The sequence below is a fragment of the Gymnodraco acuticeps genome, unplaced genomic scaffold, assembly GCF_902827175.1.
Source record: "Gymnodraco acuticeps unplaced genomic scaffold, fGymAcu1.1, whole genome shotgun sequence".
NCBI classification, from domain to species: Eukaryota; Metazoa; Chordata; class Actinopteri; order Perciformes; family Bathydraconidae; genus Gymnodraco; species Gymnodraco acuticeps.
Window position 1 is genome coordinate 228335 of NW_022990865.1, and position 22297 is coordinate 250631.

The window sequence follows — 22297 nt, forward strand, 5'->3', positions numbered from 1 at the left end:
GAAGAAAGTGAAGAAGCAGGAATATTTGGAAAGTAAAAAGGCTTGGAAAAGCAGCAGAATATTTTAACTGCAAACTTTTTAACTAAAACCATGTGTCACCAATAATGTATAAAATATGTGGAAGATGTTGAAGTGTGTTTGGAGTTTCCATCAGACAGTATAGGCTGAGACAGTCTATTAAACTCCAGTCTGTTTGTCGGGTTTTTTGTCTGTGCTGAGCACCTAATCATAACACCTGTGTGCCCAGAGATCAAAGGTTTCCATGGAGATGTGCAGTGATCTTTCCATTAATCTGAATGAGAGATAAACCTCTTACATTTCTAACTTTTGTTGAATAACCATAGCAGCTATCGGTAAAATGTCAATGCGTGCAGCATGTCAGTACCGCGAGGAGCGTCTCAGTGTGCTTTTTGTGTACTTTTGGGTGAATAATGTGGCTTTATTGGCAGATTAACTAAAGGTGTGCGGCTGTGATGAAAGATGAGGCTGAATTTACAATGATGGAGACATGTTGAAAGCCTTTGTCACTTCATGCCCTCAAGAGGCATTTTGTTTCATTTTTTTGCTTAATTTTCTTCTTTTTTTCAACGTAAGAGAGGGTTTCCTATGTTTTTTGAAGTTGAAGAATAAAGATTTGAAGAACAATAGTGGAATACTGTTGCACAGCAAGAGGGGGAGGAGGAGGAGGAGGAGGAGTTTAAAGAAGAATAAGCAATGGCATTTAAGGTACAATTACAAGTGTTATGATATTAGGGCCATACAGAGTCAGATCGCTTTCCCTTTAAGGGAGAGAGATGGGTGTGGCGCGTGCATTTGTGTGTGTGCATGGTAGAGCGAGCGAGTGAGGTGGTATGTGTTTTGAAGCGAACGAAGCAGCAGCAAAATAGGTCTGTTGAGTGTCTTCAAAGTTAGATCTGTAACAAAGACCTCAATAAATGCAACGGCCTGCCAAAGAAGAGCTCGCCTGTCTGCCTTATTGAAATGTGGGTTATTTAACCCAAAGTTTGTTGCTTCGGCCCTGGAAGACTGCAGAGCGTCATCCCCTGTTTTCCTCGACTATGGTCTGGGAGCCGACAGGAAAGTTTAACACAAGAATCCTTATTAACTAAAATAGCAGCATCATCTCAAACAACAAACACAGTCTCTTAGAGCAGCTGACAACGGCTGCAGGGAGGCACCTTTCGAGTAATGGTGCACCGTCCAACACTAGAGCTGACATCCTCCAACAACCCATAATGAAAGAGCTTGAGAGAAGTGAACGTGAGGACAAAGAAAAACCTAAAACTTGATGTTTGCCCTATTTACTGCTATCGGCACATCGGCAAATGAGGTGACATTCACAGATGGCAGCCGCTGATGCTTTTGTTATTTTTGTTCACGTTCCGTCATAACATCTGCGGCACCGGTAGATCGTTTATATTAAAAAAAAACATTAACTAAAGAAAACAAAAAACAACATGTCGGCACTGTGGGACTATTTCAGTTTCACTCAGAGATCCACGATTTGCGGTTTGCAAAAAGTGTTCCTCTCCCCCTCTCCTGACAGCCCATCCGTATCCGTCTCATGCAGCTCGCTGATCCACTAATGAGTGATCCGACAGTAAAGAATAAATATATTTATAACTAGTTTAGGTAGATTCAGAGGTAGATAAAATAGCTAAGTGTGATAGGTCTAACTCTAAAGGTGTGTTTTGCTCCGCTCACCGGTCCCCTCACAGCGGGCAGAGCTGCAGGTGATCCGCTGCGTACTTTCTAAACAGCGTACTATGTTATAATAACGAACTTGCTCAGCCTTTGAAACTGAAACCATTTTGCGCGAAAAAATTATTCAAAAAACATAAAACATTGGCATCGGCCAAATAGTTTTAATTAACATCGGCATCGGCCAAGAAATGTAGCATTGATGCATCCCTAAATACAATATAACAGTAATGTAACCTGATAACTACCCATTGCTTTTTGATTTATTTAATATCAATCCAATGCAAGAAAATACAAGACAAAATACATATCAATAAGATAATTATTTGTATAACAACAGAACAATGAAAACCAAGATAAATATCTTGGTTTCTCGTTTCATGTTACTTCTTTCAATGTGCACATGTGCTTCATAATAAATTGTTCGTTAAAATATGATACATTCTTATCCTGCTAGTTATTAATGCATTTTTTGTATAAATGGAACAGTAATCTGATAATGTATTTTTTTTAACTGTATTGGACATTTTTATTTTTGTATCCTGATGATTATATTTAAACCAGAATACTGCACAGTGCCCACGCCTGAGTATAATCTTTCTGTCCCTCAGCTCCAATTCTCTTTAGAACCTGACCCAGTAGCCGTGAACTGCACCGCCTTTAACCACAACGGGAACCTGCTGGTGACCGGAGCCGCTGACGGAGTCATCCGCCTGTTTGGTCAGTCGGACTCAATTGTCTGACTATCATTAAAAACCATGATCATTTCTTATTTTTTACACTTTTTACAACCATTTCAAAAGTTTAAATCAGTCCTGTGTGTTATATCTTTGTGAAGCAGGTCAGTACTTTACACAGCACAGTTGGCCTCTGGGGAGAGCTGGACAGTTGAAATTATTTCCTGTTTGACCACTATTACTAGCTGTTTTTACTGCAAGGCCCTGCACCCTCCCTCGTGGTGATCAAGGAGCAATTGATGTAAACATAGTTCTACTTTTTTGGGTACTTTCTGTAACGTTTGAATCTCATAGACTTCTTAAATGTGTGAATATTGATCGGGCAATATAGAAAATGTCTCTGGATTCCTTGCTGTAGATATGCAGCGGTATGAGAGTGCGATGAGCTGGAGAGCTCACGACGGAGAAGTGTACAGTGTGGAGTTCAGCTACGATGAAAATAGTCTTCAGCATCGGAGAAGATGGCAAGGTACAGGTTAACTTGGTGTCTAGTATTTCTTAAAGTCACTTTAAAAGACATGTCTCAATGTATCAGAGCATGTTTGCTATAGCACACAGTGAACATGTGTTTTCAGTTCATCCAGTGGAACATCCACCGATGTGGGGTAAAGCAGTCGGAGCAGGCGTTAGCTCAGGATGCCACGGGGCCCTTCATCCTGTCAGGTTACAGCGGATACAAACAGGTCAGCCATCACCCTACAGCTTCATATATTTATTGTAAGGCTGTCAAACGATTACAAATTTTAATCAGATTAATCACAGCTTAAAAATTAATTAATCATGATTAATCACCATTCGAACTATGTCCAAAATATGCCATTTCTTTATGTATATTGTTGTGGGAATGGAAAGATAAATGAAAGAAGGCGGATATAGTATGTTTATTATAACATTTTTCTGCGTGTCAAAATGAAAGACAGCCCACACACCTATCAATCATCAAACCGTGGGGTCTTAATTCATTACGTGTTGATTTCTATCAACGGGGGAGTACTTCAGGAAAGTCGACAGAGGGGGGGGGCTAGTGGAGTACTTCCTGACCACAGAGTGTGAACGTTATTCTCCAGTGAAGGGGGGGGGAGTCTCCCTCCGCAGCCGGTTGGCGCAGTTTTGGCACAATTCCGTTGTACAGACCGACGTTAACAGCAGCCCTGTCTGTGCACACGGAGACCGACTCTGTCGTCCGGTGATCTAACCGCCTTCTGGAAAAGCTTCACAAGTACGTCGGTACGCAAATGCGCTTCGTGACACAAGTGACGGTACGCATTTCAGATTACGCACATAACCTGTCTACCAGTTATGTGCACCCCTGTACTCAGTACTCGAGTTGAGAGGGGATGAGGGGGGATGAGGGGGGATGGCATCCCCCCTGAAATAAAAACGGTCAAAATCATCCCCCTTCTAAAACTGCCATCCCCCCTTTCCATCCCTTATGTAATTTTATCAATGAACGTGGCACTGGTATTACTGCTATTTCAACATTAATTGTGCGCATTTTGAGTAAAATACTGTGGGCGAGTGAGCACGCACACACGCAATGACATTTTTACCAAGTCACTGACGCTATACTATGCGAGTTCCCTAGAGCGCGCCAGAGTGCCGTGATGCGCCTGTTTGATCGATGCCAGAAGCGCAGGTAACGATCATCACAATGGCCAAGCAACCAGGAGGACAACGCGATCTGAGGGACTTCATATTTAAAAATAACATTTCAGGTAAGTCAAGAGTCAGTAATCTTAGTCATTACTTATTACTTTAGTCACTAAAGGTGGAATCTATGGACATAAGCAGCAATAACAACTTAGTTTGGAGTTTAGCTACGTTTTTCTCTCGTGTTAGCTAGCTGGTCAGACTCAAAACTGTTGATGAAATGATACAACCAGCACCAGAAGAGCTGAAACCCCTCCTTCAAGCAGTGAACACTTTGGTCATCTCCACAGCTGAGTGTGAACGTGGGTTTAGTCTTAGTCAGATGAACATTTTAACCACAACTAGAAGCTCCCTAGAGGTAAAAAGCATGTCAGCCTTGCTTTTCATCAAGTGTGTTGGCCCTCCACTGAACAAGTTCAGACCAGAGGTATATGTCAAGACTTGGGTTCAAAGCCATTGCTTAGCTAACAATCCGAAAGCAAGAGCCAGAAAAATTGAGACCAAAAAGCATGATTATGAAAATCTTTGGAAACTTCTATGAGATGGGGGAGAGTGGAGTAGGCAGCCATTGACAACATTGGTCCTATTTTGTATTATCTGTATAATATTTTAATATATATATATATATTTAATATATTTTCATATTTCGTAAACAATTTCAATTTGTTCCTACACATTTTCATGAATAATTTAATAATTTAATAATAATTTAATTAATTACGATACAAATGTAACCCTTTAGATACCAGTTTTGATCGTATACCAGTAACTGCTTTTTTGAAAAAATACACTATAATTCAATATTCTAAAAACTATTTTGACTTTATTATTAGTATTGTAACGATCACAAAGGGAGTCGGAAACAGGCTGCTAGTTATTAGGCTTTAATAACTCTTCTTCTTTACAGATGATCACAGGTTCAGGAACACCTTGTGGGTTCAACCTCACACTAACACTAACTCCTACACATACCCATATATATAACAGTGTCTACGTCACAACTTCCCGCCCTCCCCCGTCTGCTCCCCCAACCACAGGCCCAACTACACTACCCCCCCACTACAAAATTCCTCGCCCATGAGGAACAAATAAAACCCAGCACCAACACTATAACTACACACTGTACTTTGACTAGGAAGGTCTGGGTGGACTACCATCCCTTCCAGTGAGACCAGGGCGCATTCTTGCCCTCTACAGGAACCGAGGGGTGTCACTATAACTTTACTACCAAACAAAGTCTCTGAAATGACCCGGGGGTCGTGACTGCCTTCTCGGCAGGGGGAGTGGGGTCAGGAGGACAGGGGTTGCCGGTTCTGGCCCAGGCGACGAAAAAATGGGGGGACACTCAGTCCCTGATGGGGGACTGCTCCTCTGCTCGCCGGGGGACCTGAGTGGGGGTGTCGAGGGGACGGCTGTGGGCCCCGATGTTCCTTGGGCCTGTGGAGAAGCGACTCCTCTGTACGGAGCCAACCTGTCTCTGTGGAGCACAACTTTTCTCCCCTTTGGTGGCAGCTGTACCCTGTAGACCACTTCCCCCACCCTCTCCAGTACTCTGCAGGGGCCAACCCACTGACTGTCCAGTTTTGGGCACCGGCCTTTCTTCCGTTGTGGGCTGTAGACCCAAACCAGCTCCCCGGCCCGGAAATGCTGCCCTCTTGTCCTGGTGTCATAGTTCCGCTTTTGTCTCACCCCAGCACTTTTCTGCTGATCGCGGGCAAAGGGATGAGCGGAATCATGGCGGTCCTGAAGTCTCCTGGCGTACTCAGGCCCTGGAGGAGTGTCCAGGGAATCTGGTGGCCGACCAAACGCCAAAACAGCAGGGATTCGAAGCTCTCTCCCCAACATGAGGAGGGCAGGAGAACAGGCTGAGGACTCCTGGACTGCAGAACGACATGCCATGAGCACAAGGGGCAGATGCTCGTCCCAGTTGCGCTGATGCTGAGACGTGAGGATGGCCAGCTGCTGTCCCATGGTGCGATGGAATCTCTCGACTAGTCCGTCGCTCTGAGATCGCAAGGGGGAGGTGCGTGTTTTGTGCATGCCCAGTTGTGAGCACATGGAGGCGAACACCCGGGACTCAAAATGTCTCCCCTGGTCACTGTGCAGGGTCTCCGGCACTCCGAACCGGCTGAACATGCCGGCCACCAAGGCATCTGCGACTGTCTCTGCTTCTTGATCAGGGAGAGCATACGCCTCTGGCCATTTTGTGAAATAGTCTATGGCCGTGAGAACGTAGCGGTTACCCCTGTTTGACAAAGGTAGAGGCCCCACCACATCAACCGCTACTCTCTCCATCGGGGCCCCCACGGGAAACTGTTGCAGCGGAGCATGGGAACGACCAGGGGGGCCCTTCCGAGCCATACACGGATCACAGCGGTGACAGAAGTCTTCGACATCCCTCCGGCACGGCCCCCAGTAGCAGCCCTGTCGAAGGCGCCGGAGAGTCTTAGTGACGCCAAAGTGCCCAGAGCCTGCCGTTCCATGCATGGCCTTGAGTACGACCTCTTGCAGACCCCTTGGGACCACCACCTGCCACCTCTTCTCCCCCGTTGCTGGCCCCTTTCCACGCCCGCTGTAGTACGCCCTGACACAGATGTAGAGTCTCAAACTGAGACCACAGCCCCTTGGTTGCTTTGGAGAGCACTGCCACTTCCTCCCACGGTGGCCGATGCTGCGACTCAACCCACTGCAGTACAGGCTGTAGAACGGCGTCCAGCTCTTGCTGTTGCTTCCACTCTGCCACGTCCACTGTCTGGAGCTCCCGGCAGATAACCTCTTCCACTTGCCGCGCTGCCGCACAGACGATGTCCTCCTCCAGCAGCTCCTTTTCACGAGTCTATCTCTTCTCGCAGTATAGTGGCATCCGCCGGCGGCACATAGGCGGCGGGAGAGAGCGTCTGCATTTGTGTGGCGCACCCCAGCCCGGTGCTCCACCCTGAAGTCGAAAGCTTGGAGCTCTTCTAGCCACCTGGCGACCTGCCCTTCTGGCTCTTTGAACGTCATGAGCCACTGTAATGCAGAGTGATCAGTCCTCACTGTGAACGCCTGCCCACACAGGTAGTACTTAAAGTGTCTGATGCCCAGCACCACTGCCAAAAGTTCCCTGCGGGTGACGCAGTATCGTCGCTCTGCTTTGTTGAACGCCCGGCTGAAGTATGCCACCACCCGCTCCCCCTCTGGTGTAGTCTGGGAGAGCACTCCGCCTACACCAACGCCGCTAGCGTCTGTGTCCAGGGTGAACGGCAACCTGGGGTTGGCTGGGGTGAGAACCGGGGATTCACTCAAGGCACGCCGAAGGCTGTCAAACGCTGCTTGACATTGCTCAGACCACAGGAAATCCCTGTCCTTCTGCAGCAGCTGGAACAGGGGTGCGGCAGTGCAAGCAAAACCCCGTACAAACTTTCTGTAGGCAGCCAGACGCCTATTAAAAAGTCCAAACCCAGAATACACGGGTCCTGTACATCCACTATCCACACGGGGTGCTGCACTTCAACTCCCCCCACCGACACAGTCAGCATGCCTCTTCCTTTCATAGGCGCCAGCTCTCCTGTGACTGTGCGTAGACGCACCGCTGTCGGCTCTAACATAGTCCCACTGGGCAACACATCTGCTCTCACCAGGGTTACTGGAGAGCCTGTGTCCACCAGTGCAGTGCAGGGCACCCCTTCCACATCGACAGGGACATAGCAGGAATCCCCACCACCAGCACGGCCCACCGCGACGACAGGCTCCACGCATGTGCTGTCATCTTCTTCAGGAAGCCGTAGAGTCTGGCTCCCCCGGCTGTGCTGTCGGGCTCCTTGCTCGGATGTCTGAGTTGGTGATAATAAAGCTGTGGTTTGGTTGGGGAGTCTTTGGGCTTGGTTCCGCATCTTCTCCTTTATGCGGGCCCCCCATCGTTTCCCTGGGTCCGGTGTGCCTTGGGGCAGTCTCTGGCTAAATGTCCTGGCTGACCACACCCCCAGCAGACCCTGGTACTTGGTCTGCGTGTTGGCTGCAGAGAAACAGCCCTTATCATTTCAGTCATCTCGGTAACCCATGCAGGCTTCTCCTCCTCCCTGCAGCTCCTCCTCACAGCCTAGCAGCTCCACTCCACACCTTCTCTCTCTCCACAGCCATCTCCAAGGCCGCCTGCAAGGACTGTGGATGCTGCAGCTGTACCTCGACCCTCAAGTCTGCAGGGCAAAGAGCCCTGATGAATTGATCACGTGCCAGCTCACTCTGCACTCCGGGTGGCATGTGTGCATACGCCCGCCGCGTCAGGCTCTCCACGTCGTTAGCCAACGCACGCAGCGTCTCTCCAAACTCCCTACAGCGGTTACTCAACTCGTTCCGGAGCAGCTCTGGCGGGAAACACTGTCCAAACCGCCTCTTCAAAGCCCCCGCGAACGCTTCATAGCTGAGTCGGTCCTCAGGGCTAAGTAGTAGCAGACATGAAAGAGCCTCGTCTGTGAGGCACAAAGCTAGCTGTAGTGCTTTAGTCTCTATTGACCACTCCCCGGCATGTGCAAGTAGTTCAAATTGGGCATGGAAAGCCTCCCAGTCTGCCTTACCTGAGTATTTGGGTGTTTTCACGGACGCGGCGGCTGCTACTGGTTGCTGGGCGCCGCCATTGTTGTTTACATCCAGCTTGGAAATGGCGCGAAATGCCGCTGAAGACGGCGACATTCCCGCGTCTCTAGCCATCTTCACCGCCGACTCTCTCAGGCGCTCTCTCGCCTCCCGTGCACTCATGAACTCTCCACTCATGTCCTTCGACCACCCGCATGCTCCATCTTCCTCTCCATCACTACTTTCCTGCTTCACTCCCATCTTGCTGAACTTTTCCATCTCCGCTAGCTTCCCGGCTAGCTCCGTGGCGCAGTTACGGACTCCCGTCAGGATAGACGTCCTCTGTTCGAAAAGTCACTTCTGACACCAATGTAGCGTTCACAAGGTGAGTCGGAAACAGGCTGCTAGTTATTAGGCTTTAATAACTCTTCTTCTTTACAGATGATCACAGGTTCAGGAACAGCTTGTGGGTTCAACCTCACACTCACACTAACTCCTACACATACCCATATATATAACAGTGTCTACGTCACAACTTCCCGCCCTTCCCACCGTCTGCTCCCCCAACCACAGGCCCGCACCTCAACCAGCATCACTGTGCAGCTCTATGATTGGGAGAGAGACGGGGGATGCCTGAGTGACACCCTCAGCATCCTATACAGGGTCGCTACAGTATGATCAGTTGATCCATCTGAATAATAAATGAGGGACTATTAACCTACAAGATTTGTACCATATACTTCATTATAACCACATTTTTGTATTCCCTCCCCCCCTTTAAATTAAAGTGAAAAAAATATTTTTGCCCTAATTGTCCTCTGCATTTGACCCTAAATGTTATTCTACTCTAATTCTGAGGTGACTTGGTCAAGAGCATTGAAAGGAGTATCTGAACATCCATAACATGCATGTTGTTTTAGGAGTATAATAATTATCTTTATGCTGGTAGGTCTCCCTTTTTTACAACTTGAGTACTGCACTACAGCAAAAGTATTCTCCGTCGGGACTTCCTGCAACAACACCACGCCGTTATCAAAGATGTTCTATTGAGAAGACGATCACTACGTGACAAACGTTTTCAAAACCGTGGCTACTGAAATCAATCTTACTAACGGCTGTCTGTGCAATTTACTCCGCGCGAGTTGGCAGACTTTATTTTGCTTCCTTTAACATCATTTTTCATGGTGGGGCTAAGCCATTTCTTGGTATGGGTGTAGCCTACCCCAGCCATACCCTGGCGCTGCCACTGGTGGCACGTATGGGGCGGGCCATTCTGCACATGCGTTAAATGCGTTAAATATTTTAACGCAATTAATTCAAAAAATTAATTACCGCCGTTAACACGATAATTTTGACAGCACTAATATATATATATATATATATATATGCATACATAATATGTATATACACAATATACATATATAAATATATGACAGACGGAATATTATTAAATATTGAACAGATTATATGAACCCCGTCTCACATAATTTACACGGTATACATTTTGAGTGATATAATGTTATTTCACACACTCAAAATTGATGTTCTGCTGTTGTTGTAGAGAAATTATTTCTGATTTGAGTTACATTTTTGAAAGTACAAGCCAGAGAATTAATCTATTTGTTTTTTCCACATTTATTTTCACAGTGAGGAAGGCGATGAGGATATGGCTTCTGGATGCCCGAGTATTATGGGGAAGATGCCACCAAGGTCAGGAGGTACTGCAGGAGGTGCTCTGATGCTGGCAACTGAAGGGTAAAGACACCTGTGTACTGCAGGAAGTGTCAGGTCCCTCTGTGCTTCACTACCAAAAATAACTGTTACAGGGCATGGCATGACTTACTGGAGTAATACTGTAACATTCAGGGTTTGTATAAAGTTTTTTTGTTTTACCCAAAAAATGCTTGTTGTATAGTGTGTTGCTAATTTTTTTAAATAAATCTGCTCCAGTTGGAGTCAAATGTTTCCTAAGTTTCCTCATTTTTATTGTGCAAGTAACATGCATCTCATGCAAAGAGGGAACTTCCCACACACTTCACCCACACACACACCACACACACCACACACACACACACACACACACACACACACCACACACACACCCACTTAATTATTTTATTTTTTTTACAATTATTTTTTTTATGGAATAAATACCTATAGTGATAATTAAATGTTATACAATGATTTTTACAGTCTGGTACCTGAAAAAGGTTAAATGACACTGATGGAACCAAATGTGCCCAAAGCTTAGTCCGCTTGGACTTGTTTTTGCTAAATCTCTCTAAAAAGGTCAATTCTCACTTGTTTTGCCTCAATCTTGATACAGGGTACTTATTATATGTTATACTTTGGATTCCTAAAGCTTTTAGGCTACTAACCCATCATTCAAGGGTGGTTTTCACTATAAGTAATGGGTTTTATTTGGGCGGAGACAAGAATTTACACTTTTTGACTATGTTCCATCTGGATTTACTCTGACACTGAAACATCTTTATTGATTCTGACACTTCTACATCCAACTCACAGATGTGACCTTGCTTTGATAAAATACATTTTATGAAACCTGAAAAACAGGCTTGGGGCTTAAGAGGCTAACTATATCGATAATAATATTTATTGCATCCATGGGTAGAAACATGTTTTTTTCTGCTGTAAAGTTGGGCATTTTAACATGGGGGTCTATGGAAATTGCTCCTTTCTGCAGTCAGTCCCTAGCGGCCCATGTATGAACTGCAATGTGTGGCACTTCCATATTGGCGTCCCGGCTGTTCCCTAGAGTTTGCCGCTTGGGTTCGACTAATAGTTGCTCAATTTCAATACCATAAGTCAGAACAAGGTCGAGAGTGTGATTATAGCAGTGGATTGGTTTATTTACACTCTGACAGAAACCAACATAATCTAATATAGAGTTAAATGCAACAGTAAGGCTATTTTTATCATCGTCAACATGAATATTAAAGTCACATACGATAATTACTTTATCTGTTTTAAGAACCAAAGTTGATAAAAACTCAGAGAATTCTGAAAATAATTCTGAATAAGGACCTGGTGCACGGTACACTGTAACAAATAAGATTGGCTGCAAATTTTTCCAGGTCGGATGCGTAAGACTAAAAACAAGACTTTCAAAGGAGGTATAATTTAATTTTGGTTTAGTATTGATAAGTAAACTTGAGTCAAAGATTGCTGCAACTCCACCTCCTCGGCCCGTGCCTCGGGCAATATGAGTATTGATATGGCTGGGTGGAGTGGCCTCATTTATGCTGACATATTCTTCATGTCTCAACCAAGTTTCAGTGAGACAGCATATATCAATATTATAATCTGATATTAAATCATTTACCAATATTGCTTTAGATGCTAAAGATCTTATGTTTAAGAGTCCACATGTAATCTTCCTGTTTTGTTGCACTGTAGTAGTTGTTACATTTACTTTTATTAGGTTATTATGTGTGACACCTCTATTAGGTTTTACCTTAAATTGTCCTTGGGCAGACACACACACCGCTAATATTGGGTATTTTATTGGAGAGAGCGCAGAGAAACATATAAAACTGCGACTCCTCCTCCTGGTCTCAACTCCACTTTGTCATGGATTAAGTCCACAAAGGCTGTCCAATTATTTACGAAGCCCGCATTGTTTGCTGAGCACCACCAAGACAACCAGCGCTGAAATGATGACATGCGCCGGCTATACATGTCATCATTGATCAGATTGGGGAGGGGACCAGAGAAGATTACGGTGTCCGACATTGTTTTAGCATAACTACACACCGACTCCACATTAAGTTTGGTGCATTCTGATTGGCGTAAACGAACATCATTACCACCGACGTGAATAACAATCCTACTGTATTTACGTTTATTTTTAGCCAGCAGTTTAAGATGCGCCTCAACGTCGCCTGCTCTGGCCCCCGGAATGTATGTGACTGTGGAGGCTTCGGTCTCTAAATTCACGTGTCTCATAATAGAGCTACCAATAACCAGAGTTGGCTTCTCAGCGGGTGTCTCGCTGAGTGGGGAATATCTGTTAGATACGTGAACGGGTTGGTGGGGACCTGCGTGTCTCGCTTTATGCCCCTTCTGAACAGTCCCCCAGTCTCCCTGCTGCTCGGGAGTTGCCGGGGGACGGCTAGTACAAGCTACCTCTTGCCGGTCTGTACCGGCTAACATGGGTTTTAATGTAGCTGAGTTACTTTCTAAGATGCGGAGCCGGGCTTCTATGGCTATGATTCCCGCCTCCAACCTAACAACTATACTACATTTAACACACGCAGGGCTATCGGTACCAGTAAAGGAGGTAGGGAAGTAACCAAACATGAGACAGATAGAGCAGGAAATAGCACTCGAGGGTGGGGGAAGTAGCCATGGCTAACTATCAAGCTAAAGTAGCTACCGTTAGCAAAACCGAAAGAAGTGTAAGCAACTGTGGAGTTACAGTCGCTAAGAGAAGGAGAGTTGTGAGTGCTTAAGCTGTAGTAACGTGTGATTACAACGTCAGGTAGCTGCCGTGATCAAGAATTGTAAAAACGATCGATTTAATTTAAGATAATATAAGCTCACTGATTCTTGAGAGTAGGGACAAAACATGTCCCACATAGACAAGTCTTATTTATATCAAAAATAAATAAATGAATAATGATTGACATACTCACAAAGTTAGATCTAAAGGAATTGTGAATACTGATGTTCTGTTTTATTATAGATAATTACTTTTTTGAGGGATATTTGTTTAAATGTATGACCAGTGATTAGACGGCCCATGTTATTTCTCTTGTCCTCAGCAAGAGGTCACAATATTCACCAGCCCCCAAAATCTTTAAAAACCTCTACAATTGTGAAAACATTTATATCAAATCAAACATAAGGGTTATGAATGTATACAACAATGCATGCCATGAACATCTAAAAATATTTTCCGTAGAAATCTGCCTATCAAAGTTGTGTCCTCTGTTTCCGTCAACTGCGTCAGATTTTGTCATAAACCTCATTAAATCAGGCAATAGCATGGTCAGCTATATCCCTGAGGGTCCCTTTTCATTCCCCTGGCTGTGGTGAATACATCAATACCACACACTGTCTGGTATGTTTGACATGTTTTTATATTTTGGATTAACAATGTAAATGTTCCTATGGTCACAGCTGGAGCACCAACACCAACACCAACACCATCTCTCTGTTATGATACCTTTTAATAAACCATATTGGATTCAATGAAAGTATTTTATTGAGATTATGGAGACAGCTAGCAATAGCCAAAAAACTAGTGAGCTAGCTGCAGTGTTTTTTTCTGCAGAGGGAAAAAACATGCCATTTCGTCAACTCCGTCAGGTTTTATGTTTGACGGAGTTGACATGTAAGCTGACGGAGTTGACAAATCCACCAATAACCGCTTAATGTGCCAATATTATACTATTTTCGAACATAGTAAAGGAATAGAATGTTGTAATGACTGTGTCTTATCTCCCACTACTTCCACTGGACATTGATTTTGTCTGCACAAGCCAGTGTATGTTTTCAACATCTGGTTGTAGGAACACACACTGCACCTTTAAGATTTTACATCAATCAATCAATAAATCAATCAATCAATCAGTCATGTTAAGTAAAGGACATCTGATTCCATAATAATATTCAAATACATTTTTCATGTCTTTTGTATTAAAGGAAAACATGGCTAGAGAGAATTTGTCAGTTGAAGAGCGAAGGAGAAGAAATAGAGAGTACCAACGAAAGAGAAGAGAAAAATTAAACAGTGACCCAGAGAAGAAATATGCCATGCAAGTAGAGAACTACGGAGCCCTGGAGGGTTCATTGAGAGAAAAATAAATAAAACGTGGCCACGTTTTACTTTCTCGTTCGCACGAGTTAATAAAGCGTGGCCTCGTTTTATTTAAATTGAGGGATTCCTGTCCGTGACTCACAGTATCTGCTGCCCACAGCTGTTTTATAGAAGGAAAACCTCCTTCACTTTATGAAATCTCTGCGGCACCAGTGGCCTGTACTACGAAGCAGGATTTGCTATTTACTATTCATTCATGAAGTATGACGCTGCGCTGTCAGCACGCGTCTCCATGTTTGTGATTGGTCAAATGTTGCTAACCCCGTCCCTTCCACGTGAACGCACTCTCAGCCGGACAGAGAAACCCTGGTTGATTTACTGAGTTGATAACCAGCTTCGTAGGACCGCTTATCGACATCGCGTTTGTTAGGGTCAGTTAAGCCGGGTAACTCAAACATATCCAGGTCCAGGGTCTGTTGAACTGGCTTCGTCGTACAGGGCACTGGAGGCAGTAACGTGTAACTCAGCAGAATCTGAGAAGAGCAGCACCAGCTGCAAAGAGCTGTGCCTTTTACTGTTTACTTCACTGCGTTTCCCTTCATTAGAACCGCTGAATAGAGATCGAGGCTGCTACGTTCAACCACACACACCTCTACACACATCGAACTACCAGAGTATTCCCCCTCGTTTTATTAAGGAGATGTCCTGTCACCGGGGCGCATGATGTGTGTGTGTGTGTGTGTTCAGCTCCGCTCTCTGTGTGCGTGTTCGTGTGTGTCCGACACCACCGGCATTTGTTTTCAAATTACCACGAACAGTAATTTACACAAATCTGGTTCTCCATAGTTAAGTGTATTCCCAAGTGCTATAGTCCTGCCGCAGTGCACCAGAACGAACGATACTATCATAAACAACTGCCCACACACACACACACACACACACACACACACACACACACACACACACACAAAACAAGGCCACGCTATATTAACTCGTGCGCATGCTTTATTAACTCGTGCGCACGCTTTAGTAACTCGTGCGCACGCTTTATTAACTCGTGCGCACGCTTTAGTAACTCGTGCGCACGCTTTAGTAACTCGTGCGCACGAGTTACTAAAGCGTGCGCACGAGTTACTAAAGCGTTCGCACGAGAAGGTATCTCGTGCGAACGAGAAAGTAAAACGTGGCCACGTTTTATTTATTTTTCTCTCTATCAACCCTGCAGGGCTCCGTAGAGGACAGACAGAGGTGGAAGAGGAGAGTTTAAGACAACAAAGTAATACAGATAGACAAGATGGGAGACAGGGCACAGAGGAATCTGAGAAAGTATTGGAGAGAGGCACAGAAAAGGTCCAGACAGAAAAGGTCCTGCGAAGGTGCAGTGTAGGAGGCAGACACCCCCCCAGATAGTGCGCAAGATCAAGATATTCTAGAATACAATGCCAGAGAGTCTCGCAGACAGGAAAGGGAAATAAAGGAAAGAAGTAAAACACGAAAAAGACATTCAAGAGAAATAAAAATGTTGAAAGAGAAGCTTAAGAATGTAACAAAGCAACGAAACAAATTGAGAAAAACAATATTGCGCACAAAAAAGGCTACAGTTAAAACACCACTGGACTCTCCAGGGACAGAAACAAAGAAGATGCTATCAGGAAGCAACATAAGGAATCCAAAGATCAAAAAAGCTCTTCTATTCCACAACATCATCAGAAGAGAGCTGAAGAAAAACAAACAACCTCCTGGGCCACGGCGCCAGAAACCAGCACTAAGTGTGTCATCAGGCAAGATCCTAAAAAAGTACCGTCTTCTTTACCAAATCCAGCAGTTTGGGCTAACTTACAAGCTAATGAGAGGAAAGGAACAGCCAACAAAAAAGCCAACATTCCTACAAGGTATCACACAGACTGTTCAGGATTTCTTCTGCACGTGTGACAACTGATAAGACTGACACAATCACCAGGAACAAGATCAAGCAGCAGAGAATGATCCTGACAGACTCCATGATCAACCTCCATACTGATTTTCTTATCAGGAACCCCACTGTAAAGCTGAGCTATTCTTCATTCGGAAGAAAGGCCGGTGCCCAAAACTGGACAGTCAGTGGGTTGGCCCCTGCAGAGTACTGGAGAGGGTGGGGGAAGTGGTCTACAGGGTGCAGCTGCCACCAAATGGGAGAAAAGTTGTGCTCCACAGAGACAGGTTGGCTCCGTACAGAGGAGTCGCTTCTCCACAGGCCCAAGGAACATCGGGGCCCACAGCCGTCCCCTCGACACCCCCACTCAGGTCCCCCGGCGAGCAGAGGAGCAGTCCCCCATCAGGGACTGAGTGTCCCCCCCTCGGTCAGAGCCGCATGCTTTATTATCAGCTAGCTGTGCAATTGCTCGATAAACCTCTTTAGCTGTTTATACTGTTGTTTCTTCATGCAAAATGCCCCCTGTTTCTGACTGGCTGGTCCCGATATCTGTATCGCACGGCAGTAGAGCGGGGAGCCCGGAGTGCTCTGTTACAGGGCACTCTGTATTTCGTATTGTGTTTTTTACCATTAAAATCAGATTATTATTATAACTTTTATGCCGGTGTTTTGAACTTATTTTATTAAACCAGACCAGGCTCATCAAACGGACGGCGCGGAGCGGAGGTGGGCTTTAAGCCCCCACTACTGTGTTTGCTCCTACAACACACGGAGCCGTTGGACCCCCCAGAGCGTTGCGTATGCCGTTCTATCCACCTTGGGACCCGTTATCGTTATCGTAGTCGTTTAGTGCCGTATTCTGTCGTCTAGTGTGGCCGAATGGTCTACATCAGTGGTTCTCAACTGGTTTGGCCTCGGGACCCACTTTTTCCTTCGTCAATGAGTCGCGACCCACCATTTTCAACCACACAAATTTCATTCACAAAAAGTAGTGCAGTAATATACAATATTAATATTCATATAAAAGTGAAGAACAGTGAATAAATGTTCAATAAATGTAGTCCATGGGAACACAACCACATCTTCAACATTGCAAGGGAGATTATATCCCAGAACTACAGTATGCTTTTTAAACAAGTTTAAATTGGTGATGGTCATCAAGTTTTTAGAGTCAAAATTGTATGTATGTAATAAATAAAAAGGCACACTTGTGTTGTATTACATAAAAACACAGACTTATATTCAATAACAGGCATGCTTTTGAGAAGGCATGAGAAGAATACAGAACTGTGTGTATGTTGTATTATTATCCCCCCCAACAAACAAAAAATATACATTCAAACCAGATTTAGAATACAAAATAAATACAATTAAAACAGTAACAGTACTTACAGTCAAGAAATAAACAACAAAATAAAGAGTGCAAATATCCCATAAACAAATAGTTATGATGATAAATAATAAATAACAGCACAGACAGAGAGATTATAACGAATAATAGTAAAAAGTACATATACAGGCATGCTTTTTAAACAAGTGTAAAAGGATAATGTTATTAAAGTTTCAAGAACCAACATTGAACTGTAGAAGAGCTTATCTGGGAAACATTCTGAACAACATTGTATTGTGACATATATTTAGTGTCAGCATTTACTGAACTTACTGTAACACAGCTTAGTTTGGGGGGAACTAGTGGGACAGCTGGGGATGCTTTTTGTTCCTGACAAGGGTCTCAAAGTCTGGGGTGATGGTAGACAAAGCAACTCTGAGGTCATGCTCAATGTTCAATTTGTTCCTCTGCTTTGTCTTCAGCTGGACCAGAGCTGAGAAGCCACTTTCACAGAGATAGGTAGTGCTGAATGGCAGGATGATTTTGATTGCATTTGTGGCGAGGGATGCATACTCAGTAATCACAGCACTGCACCAGAACTGGGGCAGGGTTACCTCAGTGAATTTTTTTTTCAGCGACCGATCACATGACAGCTCCACCAGCTGACTTTCTTTGTTGCTCGGCAACGTGACGCTTTCCATCTCGACTCCGAAAGGATCCCGTACCCAGTCATCATCCCCGTGTTTCTCAGGGAAGTAATCGTTGAACCGATCCTGCAGTTTGCTTAGATGTGCCCTGATAGTTTCATTCAGGGCATTTTTGCCTGCAGTGTCCAGTTCCTTTGCCTCATGACACGCATTTGGAAACATGTCCAGCCTCTCCCTGGAAACATGATTTGCCCACAAGGCGATCTTTTTTTTGAACGCCTCAATTTTCTCCGATTGTTCGAACACATTGTGTCCCCTCCCTTGCATTGAAACATTTAATGTGTTTAAATGTTCAAACACATCAGCAAGGTAAGCTACTCGTGCGAGTCATACATCATCACTAAACATGTGAGCAAGAGGCGATCTGTTCTGCGCAAAGAAGGCTGCAATTTCTGTTCTAAGCTCGTAGAAGCGTGAGAGTACCTTTCCCCTCGAAAGCCAGCAAACTTCTGCATGATACAGTACCTGTATGTGCTCACTGCCCAGGTCTTGGCACAGCTTTTGAAAGCACCGGCTGCTCTTTGCGCTGCGTCTAATGTGGTTCACCGCTTTGACGACATCCTTCAATGTTTCATGAAGCACTGGCACCATGTCCTTTGCTGCTAAAGCCTCTCGATGCAAAAAACAGTGTTGCCAAGTCGCATTAGGGGCTTTTTATAGTATTATCTTCACCACCCCTGAATGTTTTCCAGTCATGGAGGCAGCGCCATCAGTTGTGATTCCGACACACAGATCCCAGTTTAGGCCCACCGAACCCAAGTACAAGTCCACAGAACTAAAGATGTCCTCCGCAGTTGTAGTAGAAATTGCTCCTGTAAGTCCCCTTCCCACACATGCCTCACATAAACAAGTAAAATAGCATGGCTCGCGATGTCTGTGGACTCGTCCACCTGTAATGCATAGTGAGCACTTGCCTTGATGCGAGCTGTGGTCTGTTGTTGAATGTCATCGGACATGTCTTCAATCCGCCTACTGATTGTATCGTTTGACAGTGGTATGGTTTTCAGTTTATCCGCCGCAGATTGATCCAGCAGCTCTCTGACCATGCCGATGGCGGCAGGTAAAATAAGGTCCTCTGCAATGGTGTGGGGCTTTTTGCTCTTTGCAATACGCTGAGCTACGAGGTAAGATGCACGGAGGGCCTGCTCTTGTTTCTAACACTGTTGCGATGTCCTCAGCTCTGTGAGTCGTCTTTGAAAGAACTCATGAAAATCCATACTTAATATATTCAGAATCATACCTGCGTTTCGCCATGTTTACAATTTGAATGAATGAGCGGTAAATACTGATAACTAAGGCTGCGCGTTATCATGACATTGGGCGTTGTCATGACAAGACGCTTCCTACCCAGGACGCAGCAAACGGTGACTGCGCGCGCAGCATTAGAAATCCCGGCCTTCAAAAAAAGTTTTTTTTCAATTATTTTTTCTTCACTCACACACCCACTTGAAACGGGTCCCAGCAGCTTCTACTGAAGCCTTCCCCAACTCAGAGGACTTCCGGCCGGGGACTTCGGGTGGCAGTATACGCCGTGAAGTTGTTTGCGGCCTGCCAGTAAACCCAAAGCAGAAGAAGAAGAAGTGACGTCAGCGGCTCATTTGCGTAATCTTCCCTCAGGGAACTTATTCCGGTGTGAACGCGATCTGTACTAAGTGCCGGCACTAAGTACGGCAAAGTACTTGGTGTGAACGCGGCTAATGTTGGTATTAGTTACATATTTATTTCCAGTTATAAACCATGAAGACTGGATTTGAATTGTGAGGTTTGATACACAGGTCCTGTGTATCACTCTACTGGACCGCTTTAGACACTAAGAGGACTGTGTGTCAATGCTGTTTTTCTTCTTAATGTTAAACTGAATGATCATACTCTTTAGATATTAAATACTATAATCAGTATCTTTCTACCTGATTGTGTTGTTAACTCACAACAAGAGCCAGTAAAGCATTTGTGTACTACTCTGGATGTCTAGTGATTCAACTTGGTCCTTCTTCATCCACAAGATTTCCACTGAGGCAGAGACTCTGCATGAAGATGCTGCCATGACATCTGAGTCCCACTATGATGACATTACACAGGTGAGTTATTAAGACTTTTATATGTTGTCCATTTCACTACATTAAGACTTGTTTTATAAATAGCTTGACACAAAATGTAATGTCATCTTCTCCATGAGGACTGTGTGCTTCTGGTTTGCTCAGACTTGATGGATAGTGCTTACAGCAAAAGCATTAATGATTGAGAAATTAGTTCCTATCATGCGTCTTAGTCCTGCATCTCGACGGGGTTAATTTTACAATGATGACTGACTCTTTATCATGACCAAAACTTAACAGAATATAGTTTCCTGAAACTATATTGTTACATGCGTCTTTTTCCTGTTAAGTCATTTAAAAACATTGTGAGGACGAAATACAAGTCTCAGAAAACTTGATCCTGTAAGTACTATTTTTATGTCAAATAATAACTTTAAGCTGCTTAAGTAAAACAAAAAAACGTAACCGGTTGAAGAATCATTCCTGCAAGCTCTGCACAGTTAGACTTACAGATGTTTAAATATGGCAAAGAGCAAGTATTAGCATTTGAACCAGCAAAATATCATAAATTGGAAGAAGGAAAGCCGGAAAGACAGTTCGATGGCTTCATCCCAAACCCATTTGTAGTTATAGTTTTAGTAAGTAACATAATACATCTTAAATAAAATACGTGTTGACGTGGTTACCATTGACTGATCTCTTTTTCTGTTTGTAGAGTCTCTTGAAAATGCTGTGGAGAGGAATCCCAGGAGGATGCAAAAACAGAAGTGGTCTCCAAAAGAGGTGGCAGCAGTTTTGAGACACTTTAATGCACACCAAGGGGAAAGTGGCCACGATGATAGAATGCAGACAGTGCAAAGCTGCAGAGCATCCTATTCTGGCTGGTCGCTCTTTGCAAAATATTAGAGACTTCGTCAGGAGCCAAGGCACGACTCGGAAGAAAAAAGCACTGCTACAAAAAAGATGATGGCATTTAATGGAACATGCAGTGAGGACAGTTCACAGTTCAACTTCATTATTATGTTACATGTAGGAGCAATGTTTTATTATAAGGATAATTACGATATTAAAGCTGTTATGTTAGGAGAATAAAGATGAAATCATTCCGGGGGCTGAGGGGTCGTTGCAGCAGATAGTTATATTGAAGGATTGGAACTTCACGGATCAAACACTCATAAACAAAACGTTGCTAAAACAGAAACCAACTACCGTAATAATGTAAACAACTATCCACAATCCAATTTCATCAAAATAACTTCACACCCGCCGCCCTCTGAGCTGGACACATCACACAGGTGTCCTCTGTCTGCAGCTGGAGGAGAGAGGAGGGGTCAGGGACCGTCTCCGAAGTGCAACGCTGAATAAAGATATACTCAATAACTCCTCTGTTATAAAGCTATAAAACATCACATTTTAAATCACACAATAATATACTGTTGCTTAAACTACACATGCAACTTTGCGAAAATAGGTGGTTTTAGTAGTTTATTTGCAGTATTTTTTTCAGTGTTGCACTTTGTAGACGGTCCCTGACCCCTCCTCTCTCCTTCGGCTGCAGACAGACACCTGTGTGATGTGTCCAGCTCAGAGGGCGGCGGGTGTGAGGTTGTTTTGATGAAATTGGATTGTGGATAGTTGTTTACCTTATTACGGTAGTTAGTTTGTGTTTTAGCAACGTTTTGTTTATGAGTTATTGATCCGTTCCAGTTCCAATCTGTCAATATAACTTTCTTGAAGATCTGCTGCAACGACCCCTCAGCCCCCGGGATAATTTCATCTTTATTCTCCGAACATAGCGACTTTAATCTCGTAATTATGACTTTATTCTTCTATCTTTTCTTTTGTGTGGCCCTAATCCTCTGTCGTACCAAGGTAATGCTGGAAGGAGAGT

At 44.4% G+C, this 22297-nt stretch overlaps 1 protein-coding gene across 3 annotated transcripts; it reads left to right on the forward strand.

The window, feature by feature from the left end:
- On the forward strand, positions 1–21434 carry LOC117557430 (WD repeat-containing protein 91-like). Of its 3 annotated transcripts, none has more exons than XR_004570712.1 (5): positions 1–2679; positions 2797–2907; positions 3014–3121; positions 20374–20448; positions 21122–21434. XR_004570712.1 is itself a non-coding variant. In XM_034233263.1 (5 exons), exons 2-5 carry the CDS (start codon positions 2872–2874, stop codon positions 21203–21205), a joined length of 327 nt encoding a protein of 108 aa, XP_034089154.1. In that variant the 5' UTR covers positions 1–2421; positions 2797–2871; the 3' UTR covers positions 21206–21434. The 3 variants fall into 3 exon arrangements, 2 of the variants coding, with proteins under 2 accessions (XP_034089154.1, XP_034089155.1); XM_034233263.1 differs by having other exon boundaries at positions 1–2421; positions 2990–3121; XM_034233264.1 differs by having other exon boundaries at positions 1–2421.
- The last annotated feature ends 863 nt before the right edge of the window (positions 21435–22297 follow it).

Coding starts and splice junctions, on each gene's coding strand:
- LOC117557430 (XM_034233263.1), top strand. CDS start 2,872: ATGAAAATAGTCTTCAGCATCGGAGAAGATGGCAAG. Junction 2,908..2,989: donor GCATCGGAGAAGATGGCAAG/GTACAGGTTAAC, acceptor TGTTTGCTATAG/CACACAGTGAACATGTGTTT. Junction 20,449..21,121: donor ACTATGATGACATTACACAG/GTGAGTTATTAA, acceptor TTCTGTTTGTAG/AGTCTCTTGAAAATGCTGTG.